Source organism: Neoarius graeffei, chromosome 27 (assembly GCF_027579695.1).
Source record: "Neoarius graeffei isolate fNeoGra1 chromosome 27, fNeoGra1.pri, whole genome shotgun sequence".
Lineage (NCBI taxonomy): Eukaryota > Metazoa > Chordata > Actinopteri > Siluriformes > Ariidae > Neoarius > Neoarius graeffei.
In genome coordinates, this window is record NC_083595.1 from 51,964,406 (window position 1) to 51,982,926 (window position 18,521).

Sequence of the window (18,521 nt, forward strand, 5' to 3'; positions counted from 1 at the left end):
CTGGTCATCCAAGCCTCCCACTCACTTCGGAGTGCCGCTTTAAATGCACGATTCACACTGATGTCGAGTGGCTGCAAAAACTTGGTTGTACCTCCAGGAATCACAGCTGGAATTGAGTTTGTTCTCCTGATGGCTGCTTTCACAGAATCTGTTATATGGGCCCTCATACTGTCCAAAACAAGCAATGATTTTTTTTCCGGTGAAAAAATCCTCCCGGGCGCTTACTGTAGCAGTCCGTCAGCCATTCAGTCATTAGGCTTTCTATCATCCACCCTTTTTTTGTTAACTTTAACAACTATGCCTTTCGGAAATTTTTCTTTTAGCGTAGTCATCCGCTTGAAAATCACCATCGGTGGAAGCTTCTGTTCGGATGCGGTACAGCTCAAAACACACGTGAAATGCGTTCTCTCGTGGCCAGTTGTTTTCATCATAATGGATGATGCTCCGGTCTTGTTAACAGCTCTAGTTAAAGGCAGGTCAAATGTTAAAGGTACTTCATCCATATTTATGATGTTGTCTGGTCCGATGGAATTCTCGGCTAGTTTTGTTTCGATAAATTTGTGGAAGTTTGCAACTTTTTCTTCGTAGTCAGGAGGGAGTTGCTGACAGACAGTCGTCCGCGCCCTGATGGACAGATCTTTTCATCTCATAAATCTAAAACACCATGACGGTCCACCTTTAAAATCTTCAATACCCATTTCGCTGGCGATTGTTTTAGCTTTCAGTCGGATTTGCACGGTGGATTCACCCCGGCCGTCTGCTCTCTGTGTGTTCACCCAGTCCTCAAGAACATTTTCAAGTTTAGGCCATCTGCTTTTATGACCTCTGAAAGCCTTTGTTGTTCTCTGACATTGAATCAGTTCTTCACGCTGCCGTCTCCAACGTCTCACCATAGACAGATCGATAGCTTTCAACTTAAAAGCTGCATCATATGCTTTTCTTCGTGTACTTTCCATGATGAGGGTGTGAAAAATATTTTGCGTTCGTGCGTGTCGTGCTGCTTGCGTCTACTTCTTTATATTGATCTCTTGCGTCGGTCATGTTTTTGCACCCCCTGATGGCAGTTAGCAAAGAAAAATGTATAGATAAGCTGCATCGTTGTACAAGCCGCAGGGTTCAAAGCGTGGGAAAAAAGTAGCGGCTTATAGTCCGGTAAATACGGTATTATTTTTTTCGCTGTCCAGTTTCCATCAAATCGTGCACTCTGATTGGCTCGTGAGTGGCCTGGAATCCTACGGTCCAGACCCCGGTTACGGACCTTTGGCAACTCGCTCATTCACAACAACAACAACAAACATAGTAGCAATTTTTTGTCAACATTTTTGTCACCTAGATCAGGAAAGTGATCTAGATCAAGTTTTCTTTTTGGAAAATTCTGAGCTGACGTAGCTCGTCAAACAGGTTTTTGACAAGCTTGTAGCAGGTTTGTTCTAAATATGGTTTCCCTTTCGGGCACTCTCATTTACTGTTAGAATTTGGTAAAGAAAAAAATACATTATTTACCAGCTTAAGGTCGGTCGGTATCGTGAAATATCTTGACCTCGGCCTTGAAAATACTGACCTTGGCCCAGAAGCCTCGGTCAGTATTTTCAAGACCTCAGTCATGGTATTTCACGATACGGACCTCCCAGCTGGTAAATAATGTATATTTATTTTGTCCACATTCACAGGGCTCGAAATTAACTTTTTTTCTTTGTGTCCCCCAGTGGTCCCAAATTCTGTGTTGTATTGTCCCGAATGGAAGCAATAGTGTCCCCATTTTTTTTCCTCTCTGAAATAACCAGTGGTTAATATTATCATATGAAGTTACTATTATATTTGTAACTATGCGATTTTGAACCCTTTATATCATTTTTACAATAAGTCACAAGACACAAGCGACACATGTCCTATACATCATCTACTTCAAAATTACAGTTATTTCATTTTCAGTTTATTAAACTTTGGCGATCTCACTGTATGAATAGATACCCGTTTATTTAAAGGGGCCAACTAGCTCATTCAGAAAATGTTTCAACTCCCTACATCTGCAGTACACTTTAGTTGAAAATAAGACCCCTTTTATGTTCATTTCATCTATTTATACCTTGAATATCTGTTGGCACTTATAAGGCCAACTTATAATTTTCACCATTACCGTTATCCATAGCCCTGTGATGACCTGGCGACTTGTCCAGGGTGTACCCCGCCTTTCGCCCGTAGTCAGCTGGGATAGGATCCAGCTTGCCTGCGACCCTGTAGAACAGGATAAAGCGGCTACAGATAATGAGATGAGACCGTTATCCATTTTTATGAACTTTCCGTTATCCATTATCCATTTTTATGAACTTTCCCATTTTTATGAACTTTCCGTTATCCATTTTATGAACTTTCGCTGCCGAAACGTGGGTGGAACATCAGCATAGTGGCAGGTCCTAGCCTAGTTGTGCTGCTGACTGACTAAACTTTCTGAACTAGAAAGACAGCAAGAAAACTCACTCATTCTGTTGAACGGTATCTTCCGTCAATATCATCCACATCATTCCTGTTGTATTTTATAACGTGTCTAACAGTGTTCATTAAGTTCATTCAGTTGCTAGCGTTGCCTGCAGACCAGGCGATGACACTTTGGATCCTGAAGGTCCCGGAGACGTTATGTCTGGGCTTTCAGTTTCTTCCCCGCGGTCGGTCCGCTTCAACCACTTAAGCATTTTTGTTCTGGCAAGAGTCGGCGCAGCGTGTGCGGTAGCAATTCCATTCCAAGTCCATATAATGCGGACTCCGGCCGAAGATTCTAGAACAGAATGCGCTGCTCTGTAGCCTACGGATGCAGGTGCATCGAATGTGTAGCTACTATGTATTTTTCGCTGTTAACGTTTTAAAATTAAAATTGACAAATTAGGTGAATGTCTACGTATGTGTTACGGCTTTGTAAATAATATTAATGTAGAACTTTTTTTCTAGATCTATTTTTTTCCATTGTCCCGGGATTGTCCCAGATATGATAATTTTGTGTCCCGATGACATTTTTTATGGTCCCCGGGACATCGGGACACTGTTAGTTTCGAGCGCTGCACATTCACTGGATATAAGCAATCATGCGCCCTGATTGGCTACTCTACTACTAGGATATCAGCTCATATACTGTGAGGAGAGAAAAACAAAATGGCGGAGCATGTTGCTGAACCAACCGAGGATGAAATAAAAACTCTACTCGAAAACAAAACCCCAAAAAATACAAAAAAGCCACAAAATATGGAAGGAAAGGATTCAATGGGGGCGGCACGGTGGTGTAGTGGTTAGCGCTGTCGCCTCACAGCAAGAAGGTCCGGGTTCGAGCCCCGTGGCCGGCGAGGGCCTTTCTGTGCGGAGTTTGCATGTTCTCTCCGTGTCCGCGTGGGTTTCCTCCGGGTGCTCCGGTTTCCCCCACAGTCCAAAGACATGCAGGTTAGGTTAACTGGTGACTCTAAATTGAGCGTAGGTGTGAATGTGAGTGTGAATGGTTGTCTGTGTCTGTGTGTCAGCCCTGTGATGACCTGGCGACTTGTCCAGGGTGTACCCCGCCTTTCGCCCGTAGTCAGCTGGGATAGGCTCCAGCTTGCCTGCGATCCTGTAGAAGGATAAAGCGGCTACAGATAATGAGATGAGATGAGGATTCAATGGTAATAGCGTATCTTTTATTTTTCAAGAATTATTATTATCGCATTTTTCACAAATTGCTCCTGTCATTTCGCCGGTTGGTTTACATTCTAAGCGGAAATTATTTTGTCGTATAAAGTTTTTATTTATCGAATTTGCAAAAAAAAAAAAATGCTTTGTTTCTCAAAATCCAGTGAATGTGGATCGAATAAAACAGTTATTCCACTCAATTACCCACAATGTTCCTTCCTTAAAAGGTCTGGCGTTTATTTTTGTTACTGGATCAGTGGATGGCGGATTGATTCCGTACATGGTGATGTAAAGCGCACAGAGCAGGAAGTACAGAACACCAGCCTTGATTAATGATGCTAGTTTTGCAGCAGTAAGTGATTTGTCCTGGTGTGTGTGTGTGTGTCTCAGGCGCATACAGCTCCAGCGAGGGTGTGCAGTGTATCCGGGAGGACGTCGCATCCTATATCGAGCAGAGAGATCAGGGAGTCCCAGCTAACTGTGACAACATCTTCCTCACCACCGGGGCCAGCGATGGCATCATGGTATGACCCTTAAGCCAGCTGGCGGCTCAGTGAACATGCAATAAAAAAAATATTCGGAGATCACACACTAATGACTCGGATTCACGTGTTAACAAACTTCACACACGCTCATACCAAAAAACTTTCCTGTTTTATTATCAAAAATTATGACGTGTCGCTGTGCTTGCTGTGACGTGTTTGTTGGTGAGACTGAGCAAACAGGCAGTGGGTGGTGTCTGTCTGTCAATATGAAGCAGTCTGCTCTCAGATCAGCCCCAGGCTTGGAGCATTTTCCATGGAAATGTCACTTATAAGCCTTATTCAAATAGTATTCATGAGACAATGTTCTATTTCCACAATGTACACATAGGCGCTTTAATGTGTGTACTGTGCACCTCGCCCTTTGGTGCATGCATGAACAAACTGTGCCGGATCCTATCCTCCAGCCGGTTTAATTTTAAAGCGTACCTGTGTATGCTTTAATGCAGTCTTTCAGTGCCCTAATGTGGGCATTAAATGGCACACGAGCAGCACTGTGGTGTGTTTATTACTGTACCTAGAAAAAGTACACAGTACAGTGCTGTATCCATGTTTTGGTTTGCAGTGGATTTTAACAGCTATATTTGTTTAAACTTGAGTGGCTCAGAGGACAGAAGTGGAACTAAAACTAGATAAAAATAATTTCAGAAAGGCAACATGCAGGGAAATTTCCGACCTATGCAGCAGGACTCTCCAGCAGATCTTCTACTATTGCGTAGGTCTTCTCCAAACTCATGTAGGCACTCTTTTATATGTACCTAAGTTTGTACACTGCAAAAAAATTGAATTTGAGGAGAAAATTCCTTAATACGAGTGAAGTTATCTTGCTGCATGGACAGAGAATTTTACTTGACAAGACATCTTGGAATAAGTTGGTTGCAATCTAGAACTAGTTTTAATAATCTGAGTTGGTGTCTTGTTTTCTTTTAACAGGAAATGCGAGATTGTTTCAACTAATATTCAAGATATTCTAACTGGTTAAGATATTTTACAGTGTAGAAGAATACAAGACACCAACTCTGAGATTATTAAAACTAGTTCTGGATTGTAACCAACTTAATATTTAATAATTTTAATATGTATTTGGAGCATATAAACAAAGTTTCTATGCTCTTACAAAAAGAAAATTAAAACATTACCGCACCAATAAAAATTATGAAAAAAGTAAATATATGGAAAACTTATTCCAAGATGTCTTGTCAAGTAAAATTATCTGTCCATGAGGCCATTATTAAAAAATGTTCTGTTTCCAGTCCACCGGCCGGGTGAGTGCCGTTTGTGCGGTTGAAATTTTTTTTTTTTTTAACGCCGGTTTTTCGACATTTTTTCGGGTTCGTAAATCTAAAATTGAACTTGACATTTATGCATTCCCAGGGTTTTCCACTAAAGCTCATACTAGCCAGCCATGACAAATAAGTAGCCAGCCGGGGAGGGAGAGTAAACACAAAATAAACTCCTGTGCACGCAGTTCCCAGGATTAAATGTATTTTCCACAGACCATTTATTTATTCACTTTACTCAAATACAAAGTAAAATGACAGTAAATCTTCTTTCTTTTCTTGCGTATTACATCATGAGGCGTTCCTGGCTTGTAAATCTCTTATTTTCGGTGCATGACACATTCGTGCAGCTGAGCATGCTATGAATTAACAACGACAACGGTCTGCAGTGGTGGCTACCAGGGCTTTGAACCGGTTCAAGGAACGAAAACAAAAACCGGGAACTTTTTCTATTTCACATGGAACAGAAACGAAACCAGAAACTTTTTATTATTTTTTATGTTCCGGAACAGAAACGCTTATTAAAAATAATGGTAACCGGTTAATACCGGTTTTTATTTCGTTCCTCAAAGTTTCCGTAGCCTACAAATAAAAAAAGTCATTCTTCTCCTGCGCAAGTTTCTATGACCCGTTGGGGTTCACTTCCTGTGTGACGTTCGCTGACTGAATGGAGAGAGCGGGAGGGTGGACTACTATCACGTCTCTACATCTTAAATAAGAGGTAAATATTGCAGTCTATCGTTATTCAAAAACGTCAATTTCAAACACGATATCAATATATTTGTCCACGTTAATGAGAGGCTCGCGAACGTTAAATGAAGTTAACCTCTGTTAGCCTATCAATGCATAGGGCCTGACTAGCCTTTGGTAACACACTAAACAAATTATCTTTCATTTTTGGCACTTTTTCTGTTTGTGTAGATGGGAAGACATACTGAGAATCCAAATCGCCAACATTTGAAATAATAATTGTTTTGAATTATTTCTTGTCTTATTTAATGAAGGTTGTAATAGAATTAGTCTACATTTGGCTTAAGCTGGATGAGACAGAGACATAATTTTATAGCCATTTGTTAAACAGCTGACAGGGAACGTAATTAACCGTTCCGGGAACGAAATTTTTTTGCTCTAACCGGTTCGGGAACGTCTATTTAATGGTGGAACCCAAAACCGTAAACGTTAAAATTCCGTTTCTGTTCGGAACGAACCAATAGGAAAAAAATTCTGGTTCAAAGCCCTGGTGGCTACACAAACACTCAGCGAACATTTCTCCATTTGTGTATGAAAATACACTCCAACCACTCAGTTTGGTTTCATTTACAACCAACCGTGTCTTTTGATGCCAGCACGTAATTGAACGAGAGAAGACTGGTTTACCGGAGACAAAATAAGCGTCATCTCTGCTTCTGTCCCCTCCGACGGCCCCGGCACACTACTGCCTCCGCCGAGTGCGCGCACACTGAACTGAATCAGCTCTGCGCATGCGCCGTGCGGCACAAAAAAATGGCAGCCACCATGAAGGAAGGAGATCCGGAGTTTTCAAACATTTGCTTAAGTGTGAAATCGCAAAATGGTATTCTAGCGAACAACAAAATAGTAAAGATTCAGAAAAACAAATCATTCAGTGATCATTTTAATAGTGTAATTTCATCCGAACTCGGCCTAACGCTCGATTTAGAACTACAAAAAGCCCGTGTGTCGGACATTTTAAGTACCTTTGTAAAAGTTTTGCAAATGTTCCAGTCAGCATTTAAAATGCTAACTTAAAGTTTTTGTACAAGTTTCAGTTGATTAAACTGTCATTTTATAATGTGTCTGCTTTTGTAATAAAAAAGTACTGAAAGAAAAAGCAAACACAGCATTGCAATTTCTTATCCATCCATATGTTTAAAAAAAAAAAATCCCTCCATCCCGACTGAAAATTTTTTTGCTCACCCGGTGGACAGCAAACGGATTTTTTTTTTAAGGATGGCCTGAGGCAAGATAATTTCACTAGTATTAAGTAATTTTCTCCTGAAATTCAGTTTTCAGTTTTTTGCAGTGTATACACGTTACGTATAATGGTACGTCTCTACTGAATGTGACCCCAAACACGTGTTTTTGTTTTTATAATTGTGTCAGATCTCAGTGTTGGTGTTAGAGTAGCGTTAAGGCGAGTCCTTGTGCTACTTCGGCGAATAAAGTACTAAAACACTGATGTCTTGACTGGTGTTTGTTTCTCAGAACATTCTGAAGCTGCTGGTGTCAGGTGAAGGTCGTAACCGTACAGGGGTGATGATCCCCATCCCTCAGTACCCGCTTTACTCAGCCGCCATCGCTCAGCTGGGCGCCGTGCAGATCAATTACTACCTGGATGAGGATAACTGCTGGGCGCTGGATGTCAACGAGCTCCACAGAGCATACCAGGCAGCTAAACAGCACTGCCAGCCCCGAGCCCTGTGCATCATCAACCCTGGAAACCCCACCGGTGAGACAGCCTTTTAATGACTAAATATTTGATTTGAATTGCACACAGTGTTGACGTGCACATCTTTTCCATTCAGCGAGTTTGGATTTGAAAGGCCTGACTGAATCCACATTCAGGCAGTTAAACCAAGTTCATTGCTCCTTTGTCCTAGAAACAGTTAAATTCTGAAAAGGTGCCAAAGTTTCCATATCTGTTTATCTTTCACCATTTGTTAATGTCTCTTCATTCCTTGGCTTGAATTACCTGCTCAGGCGTGTTAGGGGCTGGTAAGTCTGTGTAATAAAAACTAGTGCTGTCAAGCGATTAAAATATTTAATCGCGATTAATGTCGCGACTGTCATAGTTAACTCGCGATTAATCACAATTTAATCGCACATTTTTGTCACATGAAAAACCATTATAATTCTCTTATCAGCATAAAAAAGTGAATGAGCTTGCTTTGTACCAATGTGTTTTTTTTTTTTTTTTTTTAAATTGCAGAGCATAACACGTCTTGTCACAGCCACTGACATCCATAACTTCCATATTAGATGAGAAAACCAAGGGATGAAAAATAAAGTGCATATCACTGTGAAAATAAAAAAAAAATTATTTTACTCTTCATTAGTTTCTTTTGAAGAGAAGTATCAGCAGGAACTACGGGTGACTCGCAGGGCCAAATTAGAATTTGCGTTAACGGCACTATTTTTTTTTAATCGCGTTAAATTGAGATCGCGTTAACACGTTATTATCGCGTTAACTTTGACAGCACTAATAAAAACAAAAAAACAACCGTGTTCTCTAATCTAATTCTCACGACCTGCATATCAAACTATTGTAGATTGTGATTTATGGAATAAAACACACGTGCTGGTTTAGGAAAGTAATCAATGTCAGAGTGGGTGGTGTAATGAAGCAGAGTTGATTATTTTCCTATTCTGAAGTGTTTTATTGCTCTGAGATGACAGTGCTTTGCCAGTAGTGGCATTTTTATGAATTAAAGAATTATATGTTGATCTGTTTATAGTTATGTTATAGCAATAGAAACATTTTCACACCACTAAAACTCAAAGTACGCTCAAATCAATTCCCTCAATCTCAACTTTTTCAGGAAGTGGACCTACATAAAGTTGCATAATGTGCTGTGCATAGAAAGAGTCTGTTTCCAAAATCTTGTGAGTCAAATACTGCATTCCATGCAGATGAATGATAATGAAAGTTGATATACTCTGGGAATCCAACTCGTGTGTGTGTGTGTGTGTGTGTGTGTGTGTGTGTGTACAGTATGCTCATGTATATTTTAGTTTCGAAGTTCTTCTCTGTTTCAAAAACAAAACCCAAAGCATTTAGTAGATAAAACGTATAGCTACTGGTCATGTAGAAGACTTATGCCGCTTTTCCACTACAAACGCGGCTGAGCCGTGCCGTGCTGAGTCGAGCTGAGTCGAGCCGAGCGGGGCTGTTGGAGTTGCATTTCGACTACAACCGCGCTGAACCGTGCTGGCTGGAAGTGGGTGGACACATTGGGTGGAGTTAGCGAAAGTGGGTGGACGTCACGTGATGTCGTTAAGCAGCGCAAACAGTGACATCAGTGACAGTGGCGGAACAAGTCAGAGCCGGGCCGGGGGCGGGGCAAATGACCGGGCCCTTTATTAAAGCTTATCATAACATCATTTTAGGCTACAAAATGTCCGCAACTGCGGTGTTTACCAATTTCAACACTACCGGGTGCAACTATGTTATTTAGTACATCAAGTCCTTCAAACGAACATGTAACTCAGAAACAAAAAACATTAGGATACTGTACATGGCTCATAATAAAACATCAATAGCCTATACTGCGCACATTATTTGAAGGGCATACGAATGAGCGCTCAGAGGTTGCAACGGTGACAGGAAGAGTCAGAAATAAAAGGAGGGCGGTGCAAACCTCACTGAATGCACTGTGTTTACCAATTTCAACACTACGGGGTGCAACTATGTTAGTTTGTACATTAAGTCCTTCAAACGAACATGTAACTCAGAAACAAAAAAACATTAGGCGACATACTGTACATGGCTCATAATAAAACATCAATAGCCTACTGCGCGCATTATTTGAAGGGCATACGACGAGCCTTGCGCTCCGCGAACTCGTCCACGATGCTCTGTATGTCACTGATTCAGTGATCTTTTAAGTGGTAGTCTCACGACCCGAATAATAAACAATAAACATGGAGGACATGGAGTCGTTAGTGTTGCTGGTCTTGGTGCTGTGGCTTGTTGTCACCGACAACGCGGACAGATACTGGCAAGAGCGTATAGATGAGGCGAGGCGCATAAGGCTTCAGAAATTCTCGTAATTCGTAATTCTTCTCCTTCCGGGTTTGCGGTGTTTACAGATCCCAGCGCGCTCGCGGGGCGTGTGTGGGCATGTGAGGACACTCCTCCTCACCAATCAGTGCACAGGGGAGTGTCTGCTCACGCCCCCAACCTCACTCGGCACGGCTTGGCTCGCTTCAGCCCCACTCCAAAACGGTGCGAGTTTTAGGGGCTAAGCAGGGCTGAAACGAGCTGAGTCGTGCTGGTTTTTGGTAGTCGAAACGCGAGCTGTGTTGGGCTGAAGCGAGCTGAAGTGAGCTGAAAAAGGGTAGTGGAAAAGGGCCATTTAAGGAAGGTACATGCAGGGCTTTCACCAGAAAAAAATATCAGAGCGGTGCTACTGATGCGGCCTGGCCCGGAGGGCCCCAAAGGCTGCTGGGGGGGGGTCCGGGGACATGCTGCCCTGGAAAATGTTGAAACTAGAGACTTCAAATGGTGCATTCTGTTGGCATCTCGGGCTGATTTAGGCACAATTCAACACTGTTAAATTTGCTGCTTTTTATCTTGACAAATATCTCATCTCATTATCTGTAGCCGCTTTATCCTGTTCTACAGGGTCGCAGGCAAGCTGGAGCCTATCCCAGCTGACTACGGGCGAAAGGTGGGGTACACCCTGGACAAGTCGCCAGGTCATCACAGGGCTGACACATAGACACAGACAACCATTCACACTCACATTCACACCTACGCTCAATTTAGAGTCACCAGTTAACCTAACCTGCATGTCTTTGGACTGTGGGGGAAACCGGAGCACCCGGAGGAAACCCACGCGGACACGGGGAGAACATGCAAACTCCACACAGAAAGGCCCTCGCCAGCCACGGGGCTCAAACCCGGACCTTCTTGCTGTGAGGCGACAGCGCTAACCACTACACCACTGTGCCGCCCCTTGTCAAATATGTAAGGAGCAAAATTTAAAGGGCAAAATTAGATTTGAAATGAAAACACTTTGTAGCACACCTCTTCATTTCCAATTTCAGGATGCCAGGAACAGAATCGAGGTCAAATCACATAACGGCGCCATCTCACGATCAGCGCCTAGACCAGAGGTGGGCAAACTACGGCCCGCGGGCCACATCCGGCCCGTTGGCGTTTTTAATCCGGCCCGCGGAAGACAATCATATAAATGCGATTGAGCAGATCTATAAACTATAAGCGTCAGTGTTATCACGTAGACAGGTGTTCTAGAGATCCGTATTTCCAGTCAGTCGTATTCACGCGAGATTACATTTGCAGAGTGGTGCAGCGCGTGCCATGGAAGTCATTCTGGCGCCCGTGCCACTGATGATCTCGAGAACGCAGGATAAAACTTTACAGTGAGTGGTCCTAAAAAAAGAAAAGTGGACAGTGAGTGCAGGGTGTTCAATAAAGAATGGACAACTAAATATTTTTTTTGCTGAAGTCCGATCAAAGGCTGTATGCCTTATTTGCAAAGAAACCGTTGCAGTTTTAAAGGAATATAACATCAAACGGCACTTTTCCTCCAAGCATGCTAATTATGCTAACAACCAGTCAGCGCAAGCACGGACGAATACAGCTCAGCGGTTGCTGAGTGAATGTGAGTATTAACTCATTTATGTCCCTGTCTGCTGTTATAGGTGTATTATGAGCAGCTGACCTTGCTTCTGCTTGTATCTGTTCCTGGACTTTTGCCTGTGGAGGTTATTCTGATCTATGAGTGGCCTTTTGGAATATGAAAACCTGTTTGGAACCTGTGTTTTGATTTTTTGAGGACTGGAAATATTTCAGTGAGTGACTTTGAACCTGAAAACCAGTTTGGAGTTTTTTGCTTTCTTGAGCCATTTTGTTTGATTTTGTGGGCTGGATGGATCCAGTGCCAAACCACTGAACTGCAAACATGTTGGCATGGTGTGGTACCCAAACTGTTGAACTGCAAACATGTTGGAATGGTGTGGTACCCAAACTGTTGAACTGCAAACATGTTGGCATGGTGTGGTGCCTCTCCTACTAATGGTGGTTGGTTGTACTGGCAGGCTGGAAGTGGATGGTTAAAAAAAAAAAAAAAAACACTCAGGTGTAAATCTACGAGTTCAGTGAAATGTACAAAAATGATATGTACTGATACGTAATTTAGTTCAATTTAATGATATGCAATTTAGTTGTATGTATAAAATGATACAAATACACTGGCATCCTACTCATCCTGGCAGCTCAAAGATGTAATTTAAGAATTAAGTGTGCTACTTTTCTTACTGTCGTGTGTGTGTGTGTGTGTGTGTGTGTGTGTGTGTGTGTGTGTATATATATATATTACTTTTCTGGATGAATCCAGTGCCAATCTATTGAACTGCAAGCATTTTTCTGCTCTGCCTTTGTTGACTGAGAACTAAAATAAATGTCAATCTGATCTGCATTTGGGTCTCTGTCAGTGAAGGCCTTACAATAACACTAAAGATTTTCCGGTTTATGTTCGATATGTATGAATTTGGTGTTGGCCCGGCCCGCCTGGCAAATTTCAAAAGTCAATGTGGCCCCTGAGCCAAAAAGTTTGCCCACCCCTGGCCTAGAACGTGGTTTTATGTATGGTTGTGAACGCAGCGCAACCTTTTATTTTCACTTCTTGGTTGAGTACCAGGAGAGTCTAGACCTTTATATTACAAGATCTTCCTATTTCTATAGTTATTACTCATTTTCAGAGGGGAACAGGAGATATTTAGGTGCAGAAAGTACTCTGTATTGTTCAATTTATTTTATTTTATTTTATTTTATTTATTTTGGTGTGTAAGTGACCGTGCAGCGCTGACGTCGCACAGCATGGCGAAGCGCCACGCATCCACGCTTTGGTGAAAGCCCTGATATGAGATTTGACTAAATGAATCAGTTTGGTTAGATTTTGCTTTTTGTCCTGAGTGTACTGTTCTGTCTATCTCTCCATCTTTCCTCTTCCTGTGAAAACAGGTCAGGTCCAGAGCAAGAAGTGTATCGAGGACGTCCTGCACTTCGCCTACGAGGAGAACCTGTTTGTTATGGCTGATGAGGTAATGATGTAAAGCTAACAGGAGAAAAGACTGTTTGTTTGTTTTCTATGATTAGTGGCTCTTGTGCTTCTTTGCGCTTGACGTTAAGCAGAACACTCGGAGATGAGAGACTAAAGGGTTAAAGCATTTCTTAAGCATTGAAATGGGGATTATAATTCGAGTAGTAACTTGCAGGGGGATGGAACGATCATATGGCTAAGCAGCTGTGGAAATAATTGTGAGTGGGCGGCGTCAGTTTCAGGTCGTCATGGACTTGTTACGTCCAGGTTAGATTATTGCAGTGTACTCTTACACGGGCTTCCCAGTACCCTGATTCAGAAGATGCAAAGAGTTCAAAATGCAGCAGCCAGAGTCATCACGAGAACTTCGAGGTATAGTCACATTACTCCTGCCTCAACTTTAAAGTGCTGGTACATATGTATAAGGCTCTGCACGGCAAATCGCCCACGTATATCCGTGACATGCTTACTGTGTACGAGCCCAGTAGATCACTCAGATCGGAGAACAGTCTCTCGCTAGTCAGGTCGCATGTCAGGACTGCTACATTTTGTCACCGATGCTTCAGTTGGAGCGCTTCTAATCTTTGGAACAATCTTCCGTGCCATATACACACATGCAAACTCCTCACCTTTCGGCGAAATTCGCCGTTTTGGTCCCAAAATAGGTCACTTGTGTGAATCGTGTAGCTCCGAAGAGTTTTTTTTGGGGGGGGGTAGGCAGGCTACAACGCTATTGTTGCCAAACATTTCACTTACAAGGTTACAGCCAATCAAGATAAACAGTTACTAACACGCTTCTTTTCCATTGGAGTTCTGATCAGTTGGTGCACAACCCACTGCTGGTTGCCAGTCCTCGCTTACGAATATTCCACAGATTCAGACCGCAAAGTCACCTTTTTATAGAGAGATCTGGCAACCTCATCTCGCGACTGAATCTGAATACCAATGGAACAGTTTCCAGCGTGCTCGGGGGTGAATAACCATGGGCGGATCTACCGGGGTGGCATATGCCACTCTAAAAGAAAGCCTTGCCACCCCTGCTGCTACCCCAGTTGGCAGCGACGAATTCAAAGAAAAATTACGGCCAATTTGACATTTACGTGCGCGAATTTCCAATGTCCGACTGCGGCGAATGCAGCACGAGATAACGCCAGAGATTGGTTGTTTTGGAAAATTGAGAGGCGCGAAGCGAGGGAGCCAGGAGTCGCGAGGAAAGGAGACACGGGAGGAAAGGGGTAAAAGCTGATTAACTATCTATCAAAAAATGAAATTATAATGAATGAACAGTGCTAGCATAGTTGCGATGCTGATTTTGAGAGGATAAAAATCAGGTTGGAGAAGGTTATTTAGCTAACTATACATGTAAGGCAAAAAAAAAAAGTGTGTTTCCGGTAACCCGACCGATCGAGAATTTCCGCGTCGAAATTGCCGACCGCAAAGTTTTTATTACAAATTTCCCTCGATATTTTAGTGTAAGTGGCGTTAGTTTGTCATAATTTTTTGTTTCAACGCATTCAAGTTGTGAAAGAAACGATAAAAAGTAAAATGTTTTGCCACTTCTATCAGCCCTCCTGGCTGTAATGCAAATTGCTTCCTCTTCAGTATACAAGTGCACTTCCATGGCAGGGAAAAACACTACATTTTGCCGCCTATGTAGTCCCCTATTTATACAAATAGGAGTCATTCAGGATTCAGCCATGTTTTTGCTCGACCCAAGTTCTACAGTAGGCTAGGCGAGGCCGTCTGCTTTTAATGGAAGTATCCTAGCCTAGGACGTTAAACCATATTTTCACGTTATTTCTTGATAAGGTGTTTTCACATTATCACATGAAAATATCATAACGTGATAATTTCGTATCATGAAATTACGTGATGTTATTACATGATGATAAACATATTGTAAAAACGTGATAACTCTGTTAACAATATCTTTTCACGTAATTACTTGAGTCTAAGCCAATTTTTTTTTTTTTTGAGTGTGGCAGCAATACGCTTCCGCAGATCATAACTCGAACTCTTGCGATATTTTTTTTATTCGTTTAAAGATTTAAAACACTTATTTTATTATGATGTGTGGTATAAAGGATTCTGTGCCAAAATACTATTTTGTAAGATGTTTACTTGTGTTAATTTTTTCGAACAAAATAAAACAAATTAAGAAAAAAAATTTCCTACCTACCGACCTTATTTTAGTATTTCATGTTACCTGAAACACACTTTTTTTTTTTTTTTTTTTGGCCTAATGTTAGCTAGGTCTGACATTAGTTTTGTGTAAAGTCGGCCACAAAAGTTAATATTGATTCACCATCTGTCAAGGAAAACATTGCTATTGGCTGAAGCTTATGATTCAAATATTGAGGATCTTAAACATGAGTTACATCAGACGAGGAGAGTACTAGACAGAAAAAAGGGGGAACAGGAGAGTCCTACCACTCTCATGGAGTTCACTGTTTTTGGACCCATACCAAGATGATGTTGTTGTTGTTTTTTTGAGTTGTTCAGGTTGTGTAAAATAGCGGTTGTCTTGCCTGTGAGCAGTGCATCCTGTGAACGAAGTTTTTCATCTCTCAGGCTCATAAAGACTTATTTGCGGTTGACTATGACAGAAAAGAGACTATCAAGTTTGGCTGTACTCAGCATTGAATCAAAGCGCACAAAAGCATTAGATCTTGATAAATTTGTGAAGCGTTTTGCTGAGCAACATGGAAATCGCCGCATTCAGCTGTTGTAGGCATGACAAGTTCATGTTCTGCTCACTGGTGAGCCTTTACAAAGCGTGAGGGAAAAAAACTATAAAATGTGACACTGGTGTAAATGGTTTAAATCATGCTGAACTTGAAGCAGTGTTGTTATTGTTGTTTTTTAGTGTTTGTTCTTTTGCATATACAGTATAAAACTGTCCAGAAACGGTATAGACCTCATCTGAGAATGTGTGTTCTTCGTGAACAATAAAGGCATGAGATTAAGTTTATCTGTATGAGTTTGTAAATGGCAGTCTGTGCCCTTTTGTAGTGTGTACATACTATTTGTCGTCAAACTGTGATTAAATTCAGTATATATACATGTCTGTAATACATTGCCACCCCTCAAAAATTCCTGCCCCCCTCTTGCCACCCCATAAATATTTTTCTAGATCCGCCCCTGATTTCACATAGGTGATGTCTTTAAGAAAATTGACAGACAGGGATTGGCCAGGTGTGTCCTCTGGGGTAGGTCTGTTAGATAGCACAGGCAGTAATATATACCTTTTTGTAAATAGCCCACTGTGTTGTACACAGGGGTGAAAATTAACTTCACAAAATATCAAACTTTACCGGCCACTGACAAATAAATGGTACAATTTACCGGCCACTCAACAGTAACTTATTAAGACATGTTTATGGAAAGTTATTTTGTACTGTATTAAATTCAAGATGTCACTGGTTGCAATTTTTTTTGTAACGTAGACTACGAAATGTACTTTTGCGCGCGTGCCGTGTCCCCGTGCATCCTTCTCACCTTTTTCACCCCTGACCAGTTTGCATGCCTGCATATAAGAGACTCGGGATCTGTTGGCACGTTTAAGCGTTCTCTTAAAACTCACTCGTTTACATCATATTATCATAGTGTCTGAATATAAACACTCTTTCTCAGCATCTACGAATCATAGCCACTTGGTACTTGATACCAAACTTCAGCTTGGGGTCCTGTACCGTGTTTACCGTTTTCAGGTCTGTCGCACATTGACTTCCTGTTTACCGACTGAATGTATTTATGAAACGTATAGGGTGGATTTTGACGCTATTTCAAGAAGCAAAATGCTATTTCAGAATGACAGTTTCCCAGGATGCTGTTTGAAATCCCTGGGGAGAGACACTGCTCTTTACTTGTTTCAGGGTTCATTATTTGTTGAAGTCAGCATTCATAATAAGCGTCATATTCCTTCGATTACTTGCATTCTGATCTAAGCGAGAGCGGGGGATACGGTACGTAAGTGAGCAGTAGATCACAGTTGATCTTGTTATATCCTACGATTTTAATTGGTATTCTGTCTTTTGTTTAATTTCTACACTTCTACATACATTTTATGGTTAAACGCTTTTGAACGTGCTCAATGTATGAAAAGAGCGCTATATTAAATGTGGTAAATGAATGAATAAATAAATCTTGCTGCTTCAGGATAATTTTCCCTCCTTAAAATTGTTAATTTCCTGAATATTACATTTCATGTTCATTTCTTCAGCATCGTCGGTGTTAATATGTGTTCCTTGACCCTGCAGGTGTATCAGGACAACGTGTACGCTCCCGACTGCCAGTTCCACTCGTTTAAGAAGGTGCTGTATGAAATGGGGCCGGAGTACTTTAACAGCGTCGAGCTGGCCTCCTTCCACTCCACCTCCAAAGGTTACACAGGAGAGTAAGTACAGCCATCTTTTGAAATTCCACCCGGACTTAAACGCTCACACGTCCTAACAACCTCATCCTGCAGGCAGATTAATGCTTAGTGCAGCTTAAACTAAAAGACACAGAAACAGGAAATGCACTGACCAGGACATCGTGTGCAGTACGCTGGACTTTAACTTGCACCACACAGGACAACATAAATACACATAACAGCATCGCTGACAAAGAGCTGAGCATGACAGTTTAGCTGTATCATCATTTCAGCACATGAATACTATCCGGTGCTACACTGCGAATAAATCCAAGCCTCCAAAAATCAGCCAGCTGAGATATTTGGCTCAGTTTTTATTCACTAAAAAGTCCAAGTGGGGTTGTTGCTGTGGAAATGTTGTTGACAGATTGGAAAGGCTTGGCTGTAGTTTACACAGTCTTCTCTTTCTCAGATACCCTTTTTCCACCAAATCAGTTCCAGGGCTGGTTCGGGGCCAGTGCTGGTGCTGGTTCACAACTCGTTCAACTTGCGAGCCAGCTGAGAACCAGTTTGCTTTTCCATAGCTCGCGGTGCTAAGGGAAGACACGTCCGTTACGTCGCTGTATACCGTATTTTCCGGACTATACGTCGCTCCGGAGTTTAAGTCGCATCAGCCAAAAAATGCATTATGAAGACGAAAAAAACATATATACGTCGCACCGGACTATAAGTCGCACTTTTTTGAAGGGTTATTCTATCCATAGAATCTGTGATTCTATCTGATAAGCGGCGTGTGGTTACTGCGCGACTGCATTGTTTATTTAATAAACGAACAGCTGAGCAGTGATAACGCGCCCTTTGCCCTGTAAGTAGCCTAGTCTGATTATTTTAA

General features: G+C 41.8%; 1 protein-coding gene across 1 annotated transcript in view; it reads left to right on the forward strand.

Annotated features, from left to right (window-relative positions):
* Window positions 1-18,521, forward strand: part of gpt2 (glutamic pyruvate transaminase (alanine aminotransferase) 2) — a 53,141-nt gene that overhangs the window by 26,360 nt on the left and 8,260 nt on the right. The window contains exons 4-7 of the mRNA XM_060911913.1: window positions 4,039-4,172; window positions 7,694-7,937; window positions 13,197-13,276; window positions 17,535-17,671. Coding sequence (XP_060767896.1) covers window positions 4,039-4,172; window positions 7,694-7,937; window positions 13,197-13,276; window positions 17,535-17,671 — 595 coding nt within the window. The remainder of the gene's footprint in view (window positions 1-4,038; window positions 4,173-7,693; window positions 7,938-13,196; window positions 13,277-17,534; window positions 17,672-18,521) is intronic.